Source organism: Gossypium arboreum, chromosome 12, assembly GCF_025698485.1.
Source record: "Gossypium arboreum isolate Shixiya-1 chromosome 12, ASM2569848v2, whole genome shotgun sequence".
NCBI lineage: Eukaryota > Viridiplantae > Streptophyta > Magnoliopsida > Malvales > Malvaceae > Gossypium > Gossypium arboreum.
In genome coordinates this window covers 109,933,971-109,953,469 of record NC_069081.1, presented here as the reverse complement: position 1 = coordinate 109,953,469, position 19,499 = coordinate 109,933,971, and the positions used below count along the sequence as shown (strand labels likewise).

At 34.2% G+C, this 19,499-nt stretch overlaps 2 protein-coding genes across 2 annotated transcripts; both read left to right on the top strand.

Moving 5' to 3' along the window:
- The first annotated feature begins 521 nt into the window (after positions 1-521).
- On the top strand, positions 522-2,455 carry LOC108484378 (cytochrome P450 71A1-like). Its single transcript, XM_017788147.2, has 2 exons — positions 522-1,606; positions 1,703-2,455. The coding sequence occupies exons 1-2, from the start codon at positions 620-622 to the stop codon at positions 2,333-2,335; spliced, it is 1,620 nt and encodes a 539-aa protein (XP_017643636.1). The 5' UTR covers positions 522-619; the 3' UTR covers positions 2,336-2,455.
- Positions 2,456-8,970: 6,515 nt separating this feature from the next.
- LOC108485069 (phenylacetaldehyde oxime monooxygenase CYP71AN24-like) lies at positions 8,971-10,791 on the top strand. Its single transcript, XM_053022438.1, has 2 exons — positions 8,971-9,958; positions 10,059-10,791. Exon 2 carries the CDS (start codon positions 10,062-10,064, stop codon positions 10,689-10,691), a length of 630 nt encoding a protein of 209 aa, XP_052878398.1. The 5' UTR covers positions 8,971-9,958; positions 10,059-10,061; the 3' UTR covers positions 10,692-10,791.
- Positions 10,792-19,499: the final 8,708 nt, after the last annotated feature.

The following is a 19,499-nucleotide window of genomic DNA, read 5'->3' as shown; positions in this document are numbered from 1 at the left end:
CAAAATATTTATAAAACTCTAAAATTTATATTCCCATCAAATATAAATATTACAAAAATCCTAAAAAATATATAAAAATGTTAAAAATTAAATAGTTTAATTTTGGGATAAAACAAAAACCTTAAACTTCAAAATTCTTGACAGTAAACAAAAACCCTTTAAAGAGCTCAAAATTATAACCTTAAAAAGCCTTAAACAAAATATCTTAAAAATTAAAAAATTATAGAGAGAGTGTGAAAATGTATTCAGCTGAAAATATTTTTCTTCTCTATTGAAAATTGACTTAATCAAATAAATTTCGAAAAATCAACCTAATCCAATAATTTTTATAAAAAGGGTAATTTTGGTAATTCACCAACTAGTGGAGTTAGTAATAATCATTTGTAGTTTTCCAATTTATGTCTTTTTCAATGTTATTATAAATATATTAAAATATCACACCACTAGCATTATAAAATATTAACATTAGTTAGTAGAGTTATCAATAAGTGTGCATTTCAAGAACTTTTCTGAACAATAATGGCGTAAAATAGTAAGAACGTCCCTTTCAAAAGATATTTGAAATTATCTTTCAGTGGAAAATAATGCCAACCCTAGACGTATGCAGGCATAAACTATAATGAACTTCCCGAAAATGATGACCCTCTGGAAAGACTATAAGAAGGGCCAAGTGCTGGGTTTCACTCACTGTTTAGATTTGCAGATGGAGTTGAGTGTAGCTAAACTTCCCAGCACTCCATTGTTTCTATGTCTTGTTCTTCCCCTGTTTACCCTTATGATTTGGCTTAAGTTACAAAGAAATGGCCGAAAAAGACTTAAGTTGCCGCCATCACCCCCCAAACTCCCATTCATCGGCAACATTCATCAACTCGGCAAGCTTCCCCACCGCTCCCTCCGAGATCTCTCCAGGAAATATGGCTCACTCTTGCTACTTCAATTGGGCCATAACCAGACGCTGGTGGTTTCATCAGCCGACATGGTTAAAGAAATTGTCAAAAATCATGATGTTGCTTTCTCAGATAGACCAAGTACCACTGCCGCTAACATCTTGTTTTACGGTTGCACCGATGTGGCTTTCGCACCGTATGGCGAGTACTGGAGACAAGCTAGGAAGGTGTGTGTCACTGAGCTTTTGACTCTTCGAAGAGTTAACTCGTTTCAGTTCTTGAGAGATGATGAAGTTGAAGTCACCATTGATAAACTCCGCCGAGCTTCTTTCAAGGGAGAGGCTGTTAACCTGACGGAGTTGCTGATGGTTGCTTCGAATAACCAGATTTCGAGAAGTGCTCTGGGTCGAAAATTCGACGACGAAGATGGGAAAAGCAAGTTTGGGTTGTTGGGTAGAAGGCTTTTGATCCTTATGATGACTTTTTGTGTTGGCGACATGTTTCCTTACTTGAAGTGGGTTGATGTTCTTCGAGGATTAACATCAAGCTTGAAACAAGTTAAAAACGAATTTGATACATTTTTTGATCAGATCCGTGAAGAAGATAGATCTTCTCAAAACAATGGAGAAAGGGACTTTTTTTCTATTCTGCTCAAACTCCAAGAAAATGGCTTGCTTGAGGTGGACCTCACTCCAGACAACATCAAAGCAATCATACTGGTCCTTGTTATTTTTTTCTTACTTTTTTAATCTTATGTTTATATTTGTCATGGCTGATATTTGTGTACGACTCAGATACATGTTTCTTTTTTTCAGGATATGTTTCTTGCTGGAACTGATACAACTTCAACAACGCTAGAATGGGTAATGGCTGAACTAATGAAAAACCCAAACGTCATGAAAAAGGTTCAAAAAGAGATAAGAAATGTGGTTGGAAAGAAAGCAAAGATAGATATGAAGGATGTAGATGAAATGAATTACTTAAAATGTGTAATCAAAGAAACTTTAAGGCTTCATCCAGCTGTTCCACTCCTTGTTCCTCGACGAACAACGTCAAAGATTAACATCGGAGGTTACGATATTCCTTCAAATATCATGGTTTTCTTTAATTCCTGGGCGATTCATAGGGACCCTGAAGTGTGGGAGAAACCAGAAGAGTTTATCCCAGAAAGATTCGAGAAAAGCTCAGATGATTTCAAAAGTCAAGATTTTGAGTACATCCCATTTGGTTTCGGCCGAAGGGGTTGTCCCGGAATGGCGTTTGCAGTGGCCTTCATTGTTGATCTGGTTGCTAATCTTTTGTACTGGTTCGATTGGAAATTACCTGACGGTGAAAATGCCGAGAATTTAGACATGGATGAAGGCCATGGGCTCACTGTTTTCAAGAAAGCCCCTCTTCGTGTTTTTCCCATATTTAGAAATTTCGAATCTCAAGTTGATCGGGTGTAACTTTTTTCCACTCAATTGATCGCTGCTTATATTCTCTAATTAGATCTAATATAAATTAGTTTGTATAACCCACCAGTTTATCCTACTTAATAATAAAAATATGACAGTAATTACATGAAAGTTTAATTATTAGGTATTAATTATATCTTTTATAATTATAAGAAATTATAATTTATTAGATATGTTTGCTAATGTAATGTTATTGTATTTGGTAATATAAATTATAAATTTTCAATAAAAAATATTAATTAAAATAAATTAAAATCAAATCATGGTATGTATATATTATGTTAGTTCAAGAAAGTAATCAACAATTAACAATTATTAATAAAAGTATTAAGAAAAATAAACATCATTTATAATTTTATCTAGTTGTTGTTGCATTTCATATTTATTGCTGCATGAAAAATAAACATCATGTTAATATGTTAGTTGTATTTAATGCTTGTGTTTAGCTGAATTTTCATAAGTGATATTATACCCTCAATATGGTGTAAGAAAACCTTTTGTATTTACAAAACTAGCATTTACTATAACTTCTTTCTAAAACAACATATATAAGAATTTGAATAATTTATAAGTAAAATAAAACAAATAACAAATATTATTGGATTACCAAATGCAATTTTTCCTTATTTTGTATCTTCCCAAACAACATTTTTAGCACTCTAAAATCTTTGTAATCTTACGATTATAATAGATTTTATATATCTAATTTGTAGTTGACTTATGTTAGAATGTCCAATAACAAACCAACTTTATAACTTTTTTTTTTTAATATTTCGATAACTATTATTTCATGCAAATTTATAAATCTAATTTGCTGTTGACTTACATTAGAATGTACAATAACAAACAAACTTTATAATTTTTTTTTGTAATATTTCTATTACTATTATTTCATGCAAATTAGTTAAAAATAATATAGAATGCTCCCTTGGAATTTTTAGATTTTAAATTTTATATATAAGTTATTATGTATTTTAAATTTGGTGTTCACGTTGAATAACATTAGCCCCATTGGCCAAATTATATTTCATAAAATTCATCCCTTAAGCCATAAGGTTATATTTTATATTAATAAATTATTTTTAGATTTTAATTATATAACTTTAATAATAATTAAATATTCATGTATGATGGGTCTTAAAAAGACTAATCTTAGAGGCTCAATATGAACCTTAAAGCAAAATTCCAAAATTAATTGATTTGGCCCATACTCATACATATTAGGTTAGTGACTTTATTGTATTTTGATTTTTTTGTCGACACCACTGAGAGAAAAAGAAAGGAGTTTGATGTCGAGACTAAGAGCATAGAGTAAAAAAAAATACAAATTATCTTCCTTTAGGTAAATATTTTTGCAAAAATTATGTTCTTTATTTATTCCACTTATTTTTTTTCTTTTTCCTAATATGTTGTTGTTTAATATATTATTATAATATCAGGTTTTTCGATTAAATTATGGTTGTAGCTGTAACACCCCGAACCCGAGACCATCGCCGGTGTCGGACGCGAGGGGTTAACGAGCTAAATCCTCTTAAAGCACCAACCAATTTGGCATTTCCAGACAGGCTGGAAAACTGCGTCACTGTCGCCTTAAAAATCATATCTCGAGTTTCAAAACTCGGAAACTGATTCCGTAAATTTTCCCTGAATTTAGACTCATATATCCTTCCATGGATTTATTTCTAGAATTTTTGGCCAGGCCAATTGGTACATTTTATTAGTTAAAGTCACCCATGTTACAGGGATAGACTGCTCTGACCTTCGCGCGTTACAACTTGAATATCTCTCTGTACAGGGCTTTAATACTGGTTCCGTTTGTTTCTAATAAAACTACACTCAAAATGGAATCTGTACATATAAGGCATGACTTCTAATTATTTCTGGATAATTTATAGTAAATTTTTAAAGTCGCGACAGGGGACCCAGAAACCGTTCTGGCCCTGTCTCACAATAACTTTAATATCTCTTAACATGTAACTTCTATGACCGTTTCGTTTCTTCCATATGAAAGTAGACTCATCAAGGTTCAATTACATAACTTATTCACTATTTAATACCATTCCTAAAAATTTTGGTGATTTTTCAAAACCACACCACTGCTGCTGCCAGCATCTGTTTTTAAGGTAACCTTTACCTATTTCATGATTTCCACGATTCAATTGGCCCTTTTTGCATACATAGCACAAAGTGTGATCATGATTAACCATTCCAATGGCTAATCTTTTCAAAACAATTCCATACCCCATAATGATCATCATACAAACGATTATAGAATCATACTAAAAGCGATATAAGCCATTTTCGCATGGCTATCCAAGCTTACACAAAACCGAAAGGTACATGACCTTCAACAATAGGGTAGTCCTATACATGCCATTTCAAAGTTCAACCAAAATTATACAAAATGGAGGCTTTGATAGTGTAGATGACTTCGACTTTAATGATCCCGAATCCGATCGCTAACGAGCAAAATCTATAAAACAGAGAGCCAAAGCAACGGGTAAGCATTTTATGCTTAGTAAGTCTCAAGCAATAAAATCAGCTTTAACTAAAGCATTACATTCACATAGCCAAATGAATCATTTCATTAATACACATCCACATAATCATACTTACTTCACACTTCATCATTATATACTTTCACAAGATATCAACCAATTCAATAGCTGAAAACTCGTTAGTCGATTGAGCGAATGTTACTCAAACATATCGACTTTTCCAATGCACATATAAACATACCTTATCCTTTGGGCTTTTCGAGCGTACTAATTAAATTTATTACAGCAACCAACGCTCACCTCCAGCCCAAGCTTCTTCGGAATACGATCGGATATAACCACATGCACGAATGCCTTCGGGTCTTAGCCCGGATAGAACGACTTGCACAAATGCCTTTGGTATTAGCCCGGATTTAACAACTTCGCACGAATGCCTTGGTCTTAGCCTGGATGTAGTCACTAGCACAATTGCCTTGGTCTTAACCGGATATAATTACCAGCATAAATGTCTTGGGACTTAGCCGGATATCATTCAATTGCTCATGCACACACATACATCAATAATCATTACACATCCATGTTTCATTTTCATTACTAAGGCTCAAACACAAATATATCACTAGCGTAATCGCCTTCGGGACTTAGCCGGGTATCATTCAAATACTCATACACACATAATTCAATAATCATTACACATCCATATTTCATTTCACATAATTTGAGTAGGGTCATTTCTTGAGGACTTACCTCGGATGTTGTCGAACAGCTTCAACGGCTATTCGATCACTTTTTCCTTCCCTTTATCGGATTTAGCTCCCTTTGCTCTTGAGCTTAACGAATACAAGTAGAAGTATTCAATATTTTCTCAATAATGTTCACTAGTCAATCACATTCGGCATCTCATATCATCTCACTTTATTATAATTTATCATTCAACCTTTGAACCAAAACGCCATTATATGGCCACATATACATACATCCATATATTTAAGCTCAAGAATTTTAACATAACATCAAGTGCTCAAATTACTCATGTGGCCGATTATACATGGTCATAAATACACAAAATCAAAAATAATTTCAAGGTTTTTCACACTATACATGTACTAGGCCGAATGTACATGCAAATTTCACAACATTCTTCAACAAATTTCTTCTTTAAACAAACATATTTATCACTTTCTTCATAACCAAAATATCATGTGCAAACATATATACACATATATGTGCAAGGCAATTTCAAGGTGTCCATAACCATCCAAAACACAAATTTTAACTAACATGCAAGAAGCATAAACCATGCTCATGAATGCTTCATGGCGAATACATCACAATCATGCCCCTTTCAACTTCGGTCATGGTTAAACAAAAAAACTCAATGTCTTACTCAAGATTGCTACAAAGAAATTTCAAGAGTAGACAATCCATCATTGCATGCATCATTAGCAAGCTTCACATTTAGCATGCAATGGCTTTAACACAATAACAACTTTGGTCAAACACCATTTCCATGGCATAACAAGGATTTGAACTATGGCTAACATGAACATCAAGTTAGCAACTAAAACATGCATGAATCTCATGACACAACCTCATACATACCTTAATCTTGATGCAAGTTTAGCCAAATCTCCTTCTAGATCTCTTCTAAACCAAAAATGGAGCAAAATCCTATCTTCTTCCTTAGTATTTTCGGCCAAAAGGAGAGAACAAAGATGAACAATTTTTTTGTTTTTCTTTCACTTGCACGGCAACGGGGAAAGGATGCTACACTCACACACACATTTTTTTTTGTTTCTCTTCCCACATCTAATTATTTTATCACTTAATACATCATGCATTAACAAAACATGTCATAACATGTTTTCTTTGCCCATAATTCCTTGCCATGGCGGGCCACCACCTATAAAAAGGGGAATTTGACATGCAAGTCCATTGTTTTGCATGCATGCTTTAATTAGTCATCACACATTTCCCTATCGTACTTTCAAAATTCACTACTAAGTCCCTTCTAGTGAAATTCACCTTTATAACACTAAATCAATCATCAAAAAATGTCACACGTGAGCACACACATATTATAGGCATCAAAATAAATTTTAAATTATTTTTATGCCTCGGTTTTGTGGTCCCGAAACCACATTCCGACTAGGGTCAATTTTGGGCTGTCACAGTAGCACCCCTAACCCGTCTCCATTGCTAAATTAGGGTTATAGAGTATTACGACACATATCATAACAATTATTAGCATTTAACCATCCAAATATCAAATTAAATAACAAATAATCAAACTCAAATGTCATTCATAGCATAAATACGGTTACAAACCTTAAATCAGGCTTACAGGCCTTTAAAAACAATTTAGGAACAATTAGAGACTAATTTGAAACAAAAGTGAAAGTTTTAAAAAAAAATTCAAAAAATTTTGAAAATAGGGGTCACATGACTGTGTGGCACAAGGAAATGGCCATGTGATTAACCACGTAACTTTCAAAATAAATTCACATGGTCGTGTCGCAGGCTGTGTGCCGACCATGTAACATTCGAAATACCCTCACATGTCCATGTCGCAGGCCGTTTGCTAGACCTGTTTAATTCAATGTTGGGTTACATAATTGTATCGCAGACCGTGTAATTCCACTGACTTGGAACACAAGACCGTGTAAAGAGACCATGTGCAGCACACGATTGTGTGATAGGTTGTGTCCCAAGCCGCATGCCCCTAATTTTTCCTTCAAATGCAAGCTTACCAAAACATGCTTACTTGAACATCAAACAACTCATTTACCAATAATTAAACCTATTCAAAACACACCTAAACAAGCCCGAAACAAGCCCGAAACATACCAAAATCATCCAATCTAAGTGCCTAACCAATGTGCCTTCATTGACAACACAATTCAATTAACAAATTTATCCACAAGTCATATCAAATAAGTTACATTCTAACTTATGAGTTTAAACATAAAAACACATACCAACTTACCATTTTATTCTATCTATTCATATTCAATCCTACCACAATTCAAACATTTCCAAATGATTTATATCAACTAACCAAACACCAAGGTTATATGCACACTTCATTCCAAACACAAAAAAGGCCCATACATAAGTGATCTAAAACCAAGTTTCTAAAACCAAGTTTAAACAACTTTACATCAACCAAATATGTAACACATAAAAATATGTATTCAACATAAATACAAAATACACCTATTACATGCTATATAACCCAAAGATAAACATATCAAAAACTACCAAAAGATATCTAAATAGTGTGATTCTTTGATTTGATCCGATCACTCAATTCTATAAAATGTAATATTCTACAAAAAAAAGAGAAAAATACACGAGTAAACTTTAATAGAGCTTAGTAAATTTAACCATTAAAACGATAAAACTTAACGTATAAACATAACAATTACATTAACAAGATTAACAAACAATAATCTATGTCAACTACAATCATTTAACAAGTGAGCTTATACATATCCATATACGAGTGATAAAATATATTCAATAGCATGAGATCATTCAATATGAGATCATTGAATATAAGTTACGATAATATCAGAAAAGTCATGAAATTCACTATACAAAGCAGTAACAAGTCATTTATCACTAGAAAGTTTGCACACTCAAAAGCTTGCGAAACTTGTTCGTATATTGACTGTATTTTCTTCCTAAAGCGATTCTGCAGATAACATTGTTGGTGGTTGCAGAAAAGAGTTCGCTTAGATAACATATCATTACTAACGATACGTGTACATGCATTAAAGTAAAAAAATATTAATTTCACACCCCATGTAAAGCACAAAGAATATTATACATGACAAAGACTATTCATGTAATTTGAAGATCAAATTTTGGCTACATCACTACATTATATTAGCTAGTGGAGTTTTCTCTTTTATGTTTTTTCAATGTTATCATAATAAAAATACATTAAAATGTAACACCACTAGCATTATAAAATATTAATATTAGTTAGTGGAGTTATTAATAAATGTGCATTTCTAAAACTTTTCTGAACAATGATGACGTAAAATAGTGAGAACGTCCCTTTCGAAAGATATTTGAAATGATCTTTTAGTGGAAAATAATGCTAATCCTAGACCTATGCAGGCATAAACTATAATGAACTTCCCGAAAATGATGACCATCTGGAAAGACTATAAGAAGGGCCAAGTGCTGGGTTTCATTCATTGTTTAGATTTGCAGATGGAGTTGAGTGTAGCTAAACTTCCCAGCACTCCATTGTTTCTATGTTTTGTTCTTCCCCTGTTTACCCTTATGATTTGGCTTAAGTTACAAACAAATGGCCGAAAAAGACTTAAGTTACCGCCATCACCCCTCAAACTCCCAGTCATCGGCAACATCCATGACTCGGCAAGCTTCCCCACCGCTCCCTCCGAGATCTCTCCAGGAAATATGGCTCACTCTTGCTACTTCAATTGGGCCATAACCAGACGCTGGTGGTTTCATCAGCCGACATGGTTAAAGAAATTGTCAAAAATCATGATGTTGCTTTCTCAGATAGACCAAGTACCACTGCCGCTAACATCTTTTTTTACGGTTGCACCGATGTGGCTTTCGCACTGTATGGTGAGTATTGGAGACAAGCTAGGAAGGTGCGTGTCACTGAGCTTTTGAGTCTTCGAAGAGTTAACACCTTTCAGTTCTTGAGAGATGATGAAGTTGAAGTCACCATTGATAAACTCCGCCGAGCTTCTTTCAAGGGAGAGGCTGTTAACCTGACGGAGTTGCTGATGGTTGCTTCGAATAACCTGGTTTCGAGAAATTCTCTGGGTCGAAAATTATAAGACAAAGATGGGAAAAGCAAGTTTGTGTTGTTGGGTAGAAGGCTTTTGATTCTTATGATGACTTTTTGTGTTGGCGACATGTTTCCTTACTTGAAGTGGGTTGATGTTCTTCGAGGATTAATATCAAGCTTGAAACAAGTTAAAAACGAATTTGATATCAGATCCGTGAAGAAGATAGATCTTCTCAAAACAATTGAGAAAGGAACTTTTTTTCTATTCTGCTCAAACTCCAAGAAAATGGCTTGCTTGAGATAGACCTCACTCCAGACAACATCAAAGCAATCATACTGGTCCTTATTTATTATTATTTTCATTCTCTTTTAATGTTATGTTTATATTTGTCATGGCTGATATTTATGTCCGACTCAGATACATGTTTCTTTTTTTCAGGATATGTTTGTTGGTGGAACTGGTACAACTTCAACAATGCTAGAATGGGAAATGGCTGAACTAATGAAAAACCCAAACGTCATGAAAAAGTTTCAAAAAGAGATAAGAAATGTGGTTGGAAAGAAAGCAAAGATAGATATGAAGGATGTAGATGAAATGAATTACTTAAAATGTGTAATCAAAGAAACTTTAAGGCTTCATCCAGCTGTTCCACTCCTTATTCCTGGACGAACAACGTCAAAGATTAACCTCGGAGGTTACGATATTCCTTCAAATATCACGGTTTTCTTTAATTCCTGGGCGATTCATAGGGACCCCGAAGTGTGGGAGAAACCAGAAGAGTTTATCCCAGAAAGATTCGAGAAAAGCTCATCTGATTTCAAAAATCAAGATTTTGAGTACATCCCATTTGGTTTCGGCCGAAGGGGACGTCCCGGAATGGCGTTTGCAGTGGCCTTCATTGTTGATCTGGTTGCTAATCTTTTGTACTGGTTCGATTGGAAATTACCTGACGGTGAAATTGCCGAGAATTTAGACATGGATGAAGTCTATGGGCTCACTGTTTTCAAGAAAGCCCCTCTTCGTGTTTTTCCAATATTTAGAAATTTCGAATCTGAAGTTGATCGGGTGTAACTTTTTCAACTCATTGATTGCTGCTTATATTCTCTAATTAGATCTAATATAAATTAGTTTGTATAACTCATTGATTGCAAAATTAATATTTACTACATAACATCTTTCTAAAACAACATCTAACAATTTCAATAATTTATAAGAAAAATAAAATAAATAACTACAAGATGACTATAATATTAGTGGGTTAACAAATACAATTTTATCCTATTTTGGATCTCCTCAAACAACAATTCTTGGCACTCTAAAATTTGAGATGCAAAACCAACTTTATAATCCTATGATTGTAATAGATTTATGGGTTTTTTTTATCTATATATTATAAAATAAAATAAAAAAATACTGAAATGGCATGCTAAATAGATTATGTACCAAAATGGTACATCTAACCAAGTGAAAAGTGGTGTATAGACGGCTTCACCTTCAAATTCTGATAAATTTGATTGAATTTAAAAAAAAAATGATAAAGGCAACTAAATAGGTGGCACCTAAAGAAATACGGGTCAAATAGGACTTGTATATAAACAAAACCCGACCCACTGTCATAGATGGGACAGCACAACTGAGCAGCAGTGGTCATGCTTGCTAGAGAGGTGACACCGCCTGGTCACGCCTACTGTAGAGGCGGCACACCTCGATCAAGCCATTTCCATAGGCGGCATCGGCTTGTGGCTTGTCAGCGATGGAACGGGTTGGAATTGAGCCTGTTTGTTTCGTTTTTGGGGACCATTATAAGGTCCCCAATGCCCCATTATTTGCCGGAACAGAGAAGAAAATCTTTGAAGAAGAGAAGAAGAAGAAGAAGGAAAGAGCGGGAAGGGAAAAAAGAAAGAGAAAAAAGAGGAAAAAGAGAAAGAAAGAAATAAATAGAAAAGGAAAGGAGAGTTTGTTGTCTAGGGAAGATTTGGTGTTTAAAAAAATTATAAAATGTAAATTTTTTATTTAGTAAATTTTTTGTTATAAATAAATGTTAATTTATTATTATTTTGTTATTGTTGATTTAATTAGGATTTAATTTTTAATTTTATTTTTGTAAGATATTATTTGATTAAAAGAGCTATTAAGGTATGTTTGTATTTATTTTTTATTTTCATTCATTCATAAGTTATTTTGATGTTTATTGAAGTGAAAAAGCATATTTATGTTATGTATAAAGAATGTTTTATTTTTTTATGTAATTCATTTGTGATGTGTGTTTTAGGATTTTTACTATAATAATATGAAGAAAAAAAACTAAAATAGGATGCCCTTAAAATTATGTACGAAAATAGGCCATTGCAAGTGGTGGAGGGTGGTGCATAGGCGGCACCACCCTCAAATTTCTGCCACTTTTGACATTTCAGGGGAAAAAAAAAAGAGGCCGAAAAAAATAATAATAAAATATTAGTGGAGGGTACCCCACAAGCGGCACCGGTGGAGGATACCCTACAAGCGGCACCAGTGGTGCCTTTCTCACAACTTTGACCCCCTCTAGTATATATTCACCCTGCACCCTCCATTCGACTCTACCAGATTAGAAAAAAAAATTTACAGAAGAAGAAGATAGAAAGAAAGAAAGGAGAAGAAGAAAGAAAAGAAAAGAAAAGGTAATTTTTTGTTGTTATTTTTTAAATAAAATAGATTATGATAAGAAAAATTATTTTGTTAGTATTATATAGTTTGTTTAGTGTTACTTTTATGTTTTGTTTTAAAATTTATTTTGTTTATTGTGAAATGTTAGTAAGTTTTCTGTTTAGATTAATTATGTGTTTATTGTGAATTTTATGTTTTAAATTTTTAAATATATCTGAAAGTTTTATGTTAGTAAAACTATTATAAAGTAATTGTTAATTAGTGATAACAACTAAAAATATTTTTGTTATACATATTGTTAGAAATGGCAACATATTTGGTATTGCCTGATGAGATAATAAGTTTAGCACAAAGGGAGAAAGTTGATAAGATGATGAGAGAAGTGCAAGATTACAGAATGAAACCAAAAGAAGACATTGTTCAACACCTTATTACCGTAAATCGAAAGATGCAAAAAGTGTTGTGGATGGGTCATGAAATGATTAGAAACAATAAAGTGCAATACTTAACCCTTAGAGGGACATTAATAGAACATGAGCATCAAATCATTTTAGATGAACTTTGGAAGACATCGGTACCACGAACCTATTGGAATCTAGTTATAAACTTCGCGAAGTTTATAATATCTTATGGAGCAAGGAAAATAGCTAGACAAAGTATAGGTTCACGAAAGTTAATTGGGAAGCAAAATGTGTTTGACCAACCATGGATGGATAAATTAGTTGTTAGGAAATTATCAAGAGAACTTGTATATTCAATACCAGTTATAAAGATTGAAGAGGCAGAAGATCCCGAGGAATTTTCAAATTGGATTGTAGAAGATGAATATGAAGAGAATCAAGAATTTCTAAATTGGATTGTAGAGAATTTCCCAGATGAAGATACGGGATCGGAGATGGAAGAAAATGTAAAACTGAATATAAGTGGTTAAATGTAAAGATAAATGTTGTTCATGTACAAAATGAGAACTGAAAAAGTATGGGCTTATGAATGAAAAAAATTACATATTGATTAATTAATTTTGTATTTAAGTAATTTATTTATTGTTCGAAATTGTTTTGAGAAATTTTGTTTATTTTTTTAACAGATTGAGTATTGAAGATGGATAATCAGTTTTTCGTATGTGTTTATTTCAATGGAATCATCTTAACAACAACCGTTGGATGCATATTTGAATGTCGGCAACAAATAGCAATGAGATTTAATAGAAATGTCTCGTTGGATGATATGAAGGGAAGAATTGCAAAAATTGTTAGACATTGTGGGAGAAAGATCTCAAAACTTTTCTACAAGTTTCCAGTTTCGACAGATCCTATCAAATTCACCAAAATGGAACTTGTAGATGACGAAGACATGGAGACAATGATAGCTCTTTACTGTGGGAATGGGAGTGACAAAAACTCACCGATTCACTTATTTGCTGAGTTAGCCGGTATGGAGCATAATGAAGATCTCACTGCATATGGTGAAGAACATACAACTGAAGAACCGTACGTGGTGGCTCCAATATCATACGTTGATAGTGAATCAACTATACGTGGGATCGATATCGATCTTAATGTTACACCCAATATTGATGTGGTTGGTGATAATGGATACGATAATAGTGATCATTGTGATGAAGAGGTCGATAGTGATAGTGATCTCGATGTGGACGATGTCCCCGATGATATTGATGATGAAGATGTGAATGACGATAGAAACATTAACGCGTTTTTAGTGGGGAACCAGATGCAACGTATTGTAATACACAATAACCTTAGGCCACACATGTCACTCATAGACCCCAATGTGGCGCATGAAGCTGAGTTCTCGGGGTACCCTGAAATACTTCCTGCTCACCGGCTGGCCGTAAATTCTGAGCATGAGGTGTTATTGGTAGGCCAGAGATTTGAAAGTAAAGAAGAGTGTGTATTTGCTATTAAGCGGTATAACATGAATATATCAGTGGATTACAAAGTTACAGTGTCTAAACCGACATTATATATTGGAGAGTGTTAGAAGTCGGCGGAAGGCTGTAATTGGCGTATATGAGCTGTATTTATTCAAAAATCGCAGATGTGGGAGATATGCAAATTTGTTGAGCCTCACACATGCACATCAATACGTATGACTGAAGACCATGGAAAACTTGATTCTAAAATTATCTGTACGTTTATCATGCCAATGGTGAAGGATATGCCGACCATTAAAGTTTTAGTACTGATTGCCAAAATACAGGCACAGTTTCAGTATCGAGTATTATATCGAAAGGCATGGATAGCTAAACAAATGGCAATGGAGCAATTGTATGGGGATTTCGATGCATCGTATAACGAGTTACAGGGATGGATAATTGCTATGCAGGAGTACGTACCAGGGACTATCATTGAGTTATAGACACGACCTTATTACGGCCCGGATGACCAATTATAGCCAGGAAAAAGAATTTTCCATCAGATATTCTGGACTTTTGATCTATGTGTGCGCGTATTTCCCCACTGCAAGCCGTTTGTACAAGTAGATGGGACCTGGCTATATGGAAAATATACACAGATATTACTTTTTGCGGTTGCTCAAGACGGCAACAAGAACGTGCTCCCGATAACATTTTCCATCGTAGATAAGGAGAACATGGAATCGTGAGAATTCTTCCTTACCAACTTGCGGAGGTATGTTATTAGCAACGATAATATTTGCATCATCTCCGATAGAGGGAAATGATTAATTGCCGCCATTAGGCGTTCCGGTGTACCATAGAGATCTTTTTACTGTATCCGGCACATCGCGGCTAACTTTAATCGAGATTATAAGAATGCAGACTGGAAGAGACAAGTTGTGAAAATGGGTAAATGATTACCTTATCTTTTCAACATATGTTTTAATGCTTTAGGCCAATATTGTAACTTATCTTTCCTTAATACATATACAGCGCACGAGTTGGAGCCACATATTTTTCGCCAAAGAATGGCTCGACTTGAGAGTGATATGGAGGGTTAAATGAACACATCTTTCCAATAGTGGTTAGGTACTATGGAGCCGTGGCAATGGGCTCAAAGTTTTGATGAGGGCTTTCGTTATGGTCAAATGACCACAAACTTAGTGGAGGGGGTCAACGCTATGTTGTTGAAAACACGACATCTTCTGATTTCATCTGTCTTTTCGGCTATATTTTACAGGTTGGCAACTTGATGCCAAGAATGAGTCAGCAACAAGTCAATCAGATAGAGGCGGGACACGTGTTTGTTGAATATGTCAGGGATACAATGGTTGCAAACCATCGGATGGCGAGGTCGATGAATGTAGAAATATATTCATGACGCCATGAAACATTTCATGTTACAGAGACCATCGGTCGTCAACCCGGTATACCACATAGGTCCTATGGAGTTGATCTCCGTAACAGACGGTGTGATTGCAGGAGGTTCCAAACAGTTCATTATCTATGTGCGCATGTCGTGGCAGTGTGTGCTAAGGTGAACCTTAATGTTAAACAATTTGTCGATGATGTGTACACACTCGAGTGCACGTTACGTGTCTGGGAAAATAAGTTCCCCATCCTGCCTGACTTGTCTACGTGGGAGGTGCCTTCGACGACTTTCGAGCTTGTCCCAGACAGAGGGCTACGCAGGAATCCGAGAGGTCGTCCGCAATCATCCAGAATTCGCAATGAGATGGACATTAGGGAGAAATCCGATGGTAAGCGTTGTGGATTATGCAGGTTTGCTGGTCATAATCGGAGTAAATGCCCGCAGTGAAACTATCATATTGGACAATCGTCACGATCGGGTAGGAATTGAGCCTATTTTGTAATGTATTTAATTTATATTACAAGACTAAGTTTGTTAAGTTTTAGTGTTTTAATGTTCAAAAAGTCCAAATTAATCTAATTTACGTTATGGTCAAATTTTGTTACAATTTTGAAAATTCCAATTAATCTAATTAAATATATAGAAAGAAATACAAACTTTTTAATATCAAAACCCAATAAACCCCTAAAGTTGATGGTTAGATGGTGTGGTCCTAGGGGTATACCTATTCGGAGGTAAACGTTTACGTTGTGGGTGATCGCGACGACCAACATCCTCTTCAGTCGCAGGTGAGGGTGTCTGATACATGGAAGAAAAATCATATGACTTGAATGGCATCGATGAACTTGAGCCGGGAGGAGTGCCATGCTGCAGCAGATACATCCTAGGAGGAGTGGAGTACTGCGATGGATATAGGCCGAGGCTAGTGCTGCACTGAGGGGGATACAGGCTGAGAGAAGTGCTGTGCTGCGATGGAGACGACCCAAAGATATCAAACCCGTAATGGTATTCGCCCCCTAACGAGCCTGGGAAATAGTCTTTGTCTGGGAAATCCGGATGATAAGAAGTATCAGCCGAATGTGAATGCGATTGCTCGGACTCAGCCTCAGGCTGTGCCTCGGGCTTCACCTCTCGCTCGGGCTCGAGATCTAGCTGTGGACCGGGTTCTATATCAGCCACTGGCTCGTATGCCCCATGTCGCTGCACGTGCGGAGGGACTACAGTCGACTAGGCACCAAGTAAATATGGCTTTCCCATACTAAAGTACCATTGTATGTACTCTGGTGATGGTTGCAAATTGGAAGACATATCCATCCGAGTCTTCGACCCATCCGATTATCCCACACCGCAATATATCTCCGGTGCACAACCCCCCAATGCATTCCATGTTTCCTTCTCTTGTTGATGCCGTAAACCTTCCCCACCTCCTTTGGCGGATCCGGGATATACTGGATGCAACCAAACTATCGTAGTACTCGATCCACATGGTACCACTCGACTACATTGAAACTGATAATTGGTGCGTTAGTGCACCACAATTGAGAATGAATATACGCAAAAGATGGTATAACAGCCACAATTTCTGGTCTACGATATGGCATCCAAATAAACTGCATACCATGGTTAAAATTCACACGGTTTGAGTAAGATATATAAAGTAATTACATGTCGCGAATATTGGAATAGCTTACCCCTTCTCCAGCATGTTGCTCAATCAACAAACGATATATCGGGACAGTGTACGGCCTCTCGATACCCGGATAAATACCCCATCTACGAAAACAAATTTCAAATAAATATAGTATCGTTAGAATAGTATCATTATAAAGAAATTATCAATTAATAACAAGTTAAAATTTATCACTTGTTAACTAGTGGATATACATATGGCTGGTGACTAACCGATGCCAAGAATGACATCCGATAAAGAGCCCATGACTGCAACAATATAAGGCATCCGCCTATGTCTTCAGCATGAGGCTTTGTCGTACGACAAAGCTCACGATACAACATAGCTAGAACTGCGGAGCCCCAGCTATACGAGCGAACATTATGCAAATCAGTTAATAGAGGTAAATACATGAGATGAACCCTGTTGTTGTTCGCATCGGGCATCAATACACCCCCTATAATATGCATAATGTACGCTCGAGCTGCGTATATCAACTCTTCTTCAGTGGCATTATCTGGTAAATGCTAAAAATTTGCTTTCGACCATGTAATTTCAAACCCGATAAATTGGACTCATCATCGCCGAGCGAGGCTCCTAGGAGGCTATAACAAAATGCAGCTGGCTCAGTTATCGCACTTATACCCGTTACCGGACTCCCGTCGATTGGGAGCCCAAGTTGCAGTGCAACATCCTCCAGAGTGACAGTGCACTCCCCACACGGTAAATGAAAAGTGTGGGTCTCGGGTGCCAACGCTCGACCAATGCGGATATTAAATCGTACTGCAAATCAAACGTCCGGATCAATGCTGCTGACCCGAATCCAGCTAGCTCCAAGTACGACATCAGTCGTGCATCCGGGGAATATCCTAAACCATTCACCCAACCCCTTAATACGCGGTACGATTCCTGACAATGTTAAATTGCAGAAAAAAGTTATAATAACATAATTTATTTACGTAAATTACATAAATCTTTTTTTAATGGAACCCATGAGTACCAAATAACAATTTATTACCGTTTTATTAACTGTGTCAGCTATGTGAGGATCTTTCTTAATCAATGAAGCCGTTGTCATACCTGCAATTTCAAAATAAATTTCGGTTATTAATTTCAATGTTTGATGGATTTTAAATATTTGTCAAAATAACTAAATTTTATATATTGTTTTTAATTACAAAAAAAATACCAAACCGTTTTTCCGACAGCATATTTTTTGCCATACTACATTAAAAAAAATAAATATACCCAATTCAAATTCAAATATTATTATTATTATTTTAAAATGATAATAAGTTTTGGTTTAAATTATAATATATATAATATACCCAACATGTAGTTTAATATATTTTGGTATTTATTTTATTTTTAGATTCTATTTTTAAAAATATTATTTTGTATTTTATTTTTATATTATTTTAGTACATAATGTTTCAAATGTATTATTTTTGTATTTTTATATTAATTTAGTAAAAACTCGATTTTGGCCATTTATTTTTTATTTTATTTTCGGATTTTACTTTTTAAAATATATTATTTTTGTATTTTATTTTTATATTATTTTAGTATATAATGTTTCAAATGTATTATTTTAGTTTTTATATTAATTTAGTAAAAACACTGATTTTTATTGTTTATTTTTATTTTATTTTTAAAATATACTATTTTCGTATTTTATTTTTTATATTATTTTAGTAAATAATATTTTAAATGTATTATTTTAGTTTTTTATATTAATTTAGAAAAAAACTCTTATTTTGGCCCTTTTATATTTTTATTTTTAATTTTATTTTTAAAATATACTATTTTCGTATTTTATTTTTTATATTATTTTAGTACGTAATGTTTCATGTATTATTTTAGTTTTTTATATTAATTTAGTAAAAATCTGTGATTTTGGCCCTTTTTATTTTATTTTTGGATTTTATTTTTAAAATATACTATTTTCGTATTTTATTTTTTATATTATTTTAGTACATAATGTTTCAAATATATTATTTTAATTTTTATATTAATTTAGTAAAAATTCTGATTTTGGCCGTTTGTTTTTATTTTATTTTTGGATTTTATTTTTAAAATATACTATTTTAAGTATTTTATTTTTTATATTATTTTAGTACATAATGTTTCATATGTATTATTTTAGTATATTTATATTAATTTAGTAAAAACTCTGATTTTGGCCTTTTTATTTTATTTTCAAATTTTTAAAATATATTTTTAAAATATACTATTAAGCTATTCTTTTAATATTTTTATACTATTTTGTAAAAAAAC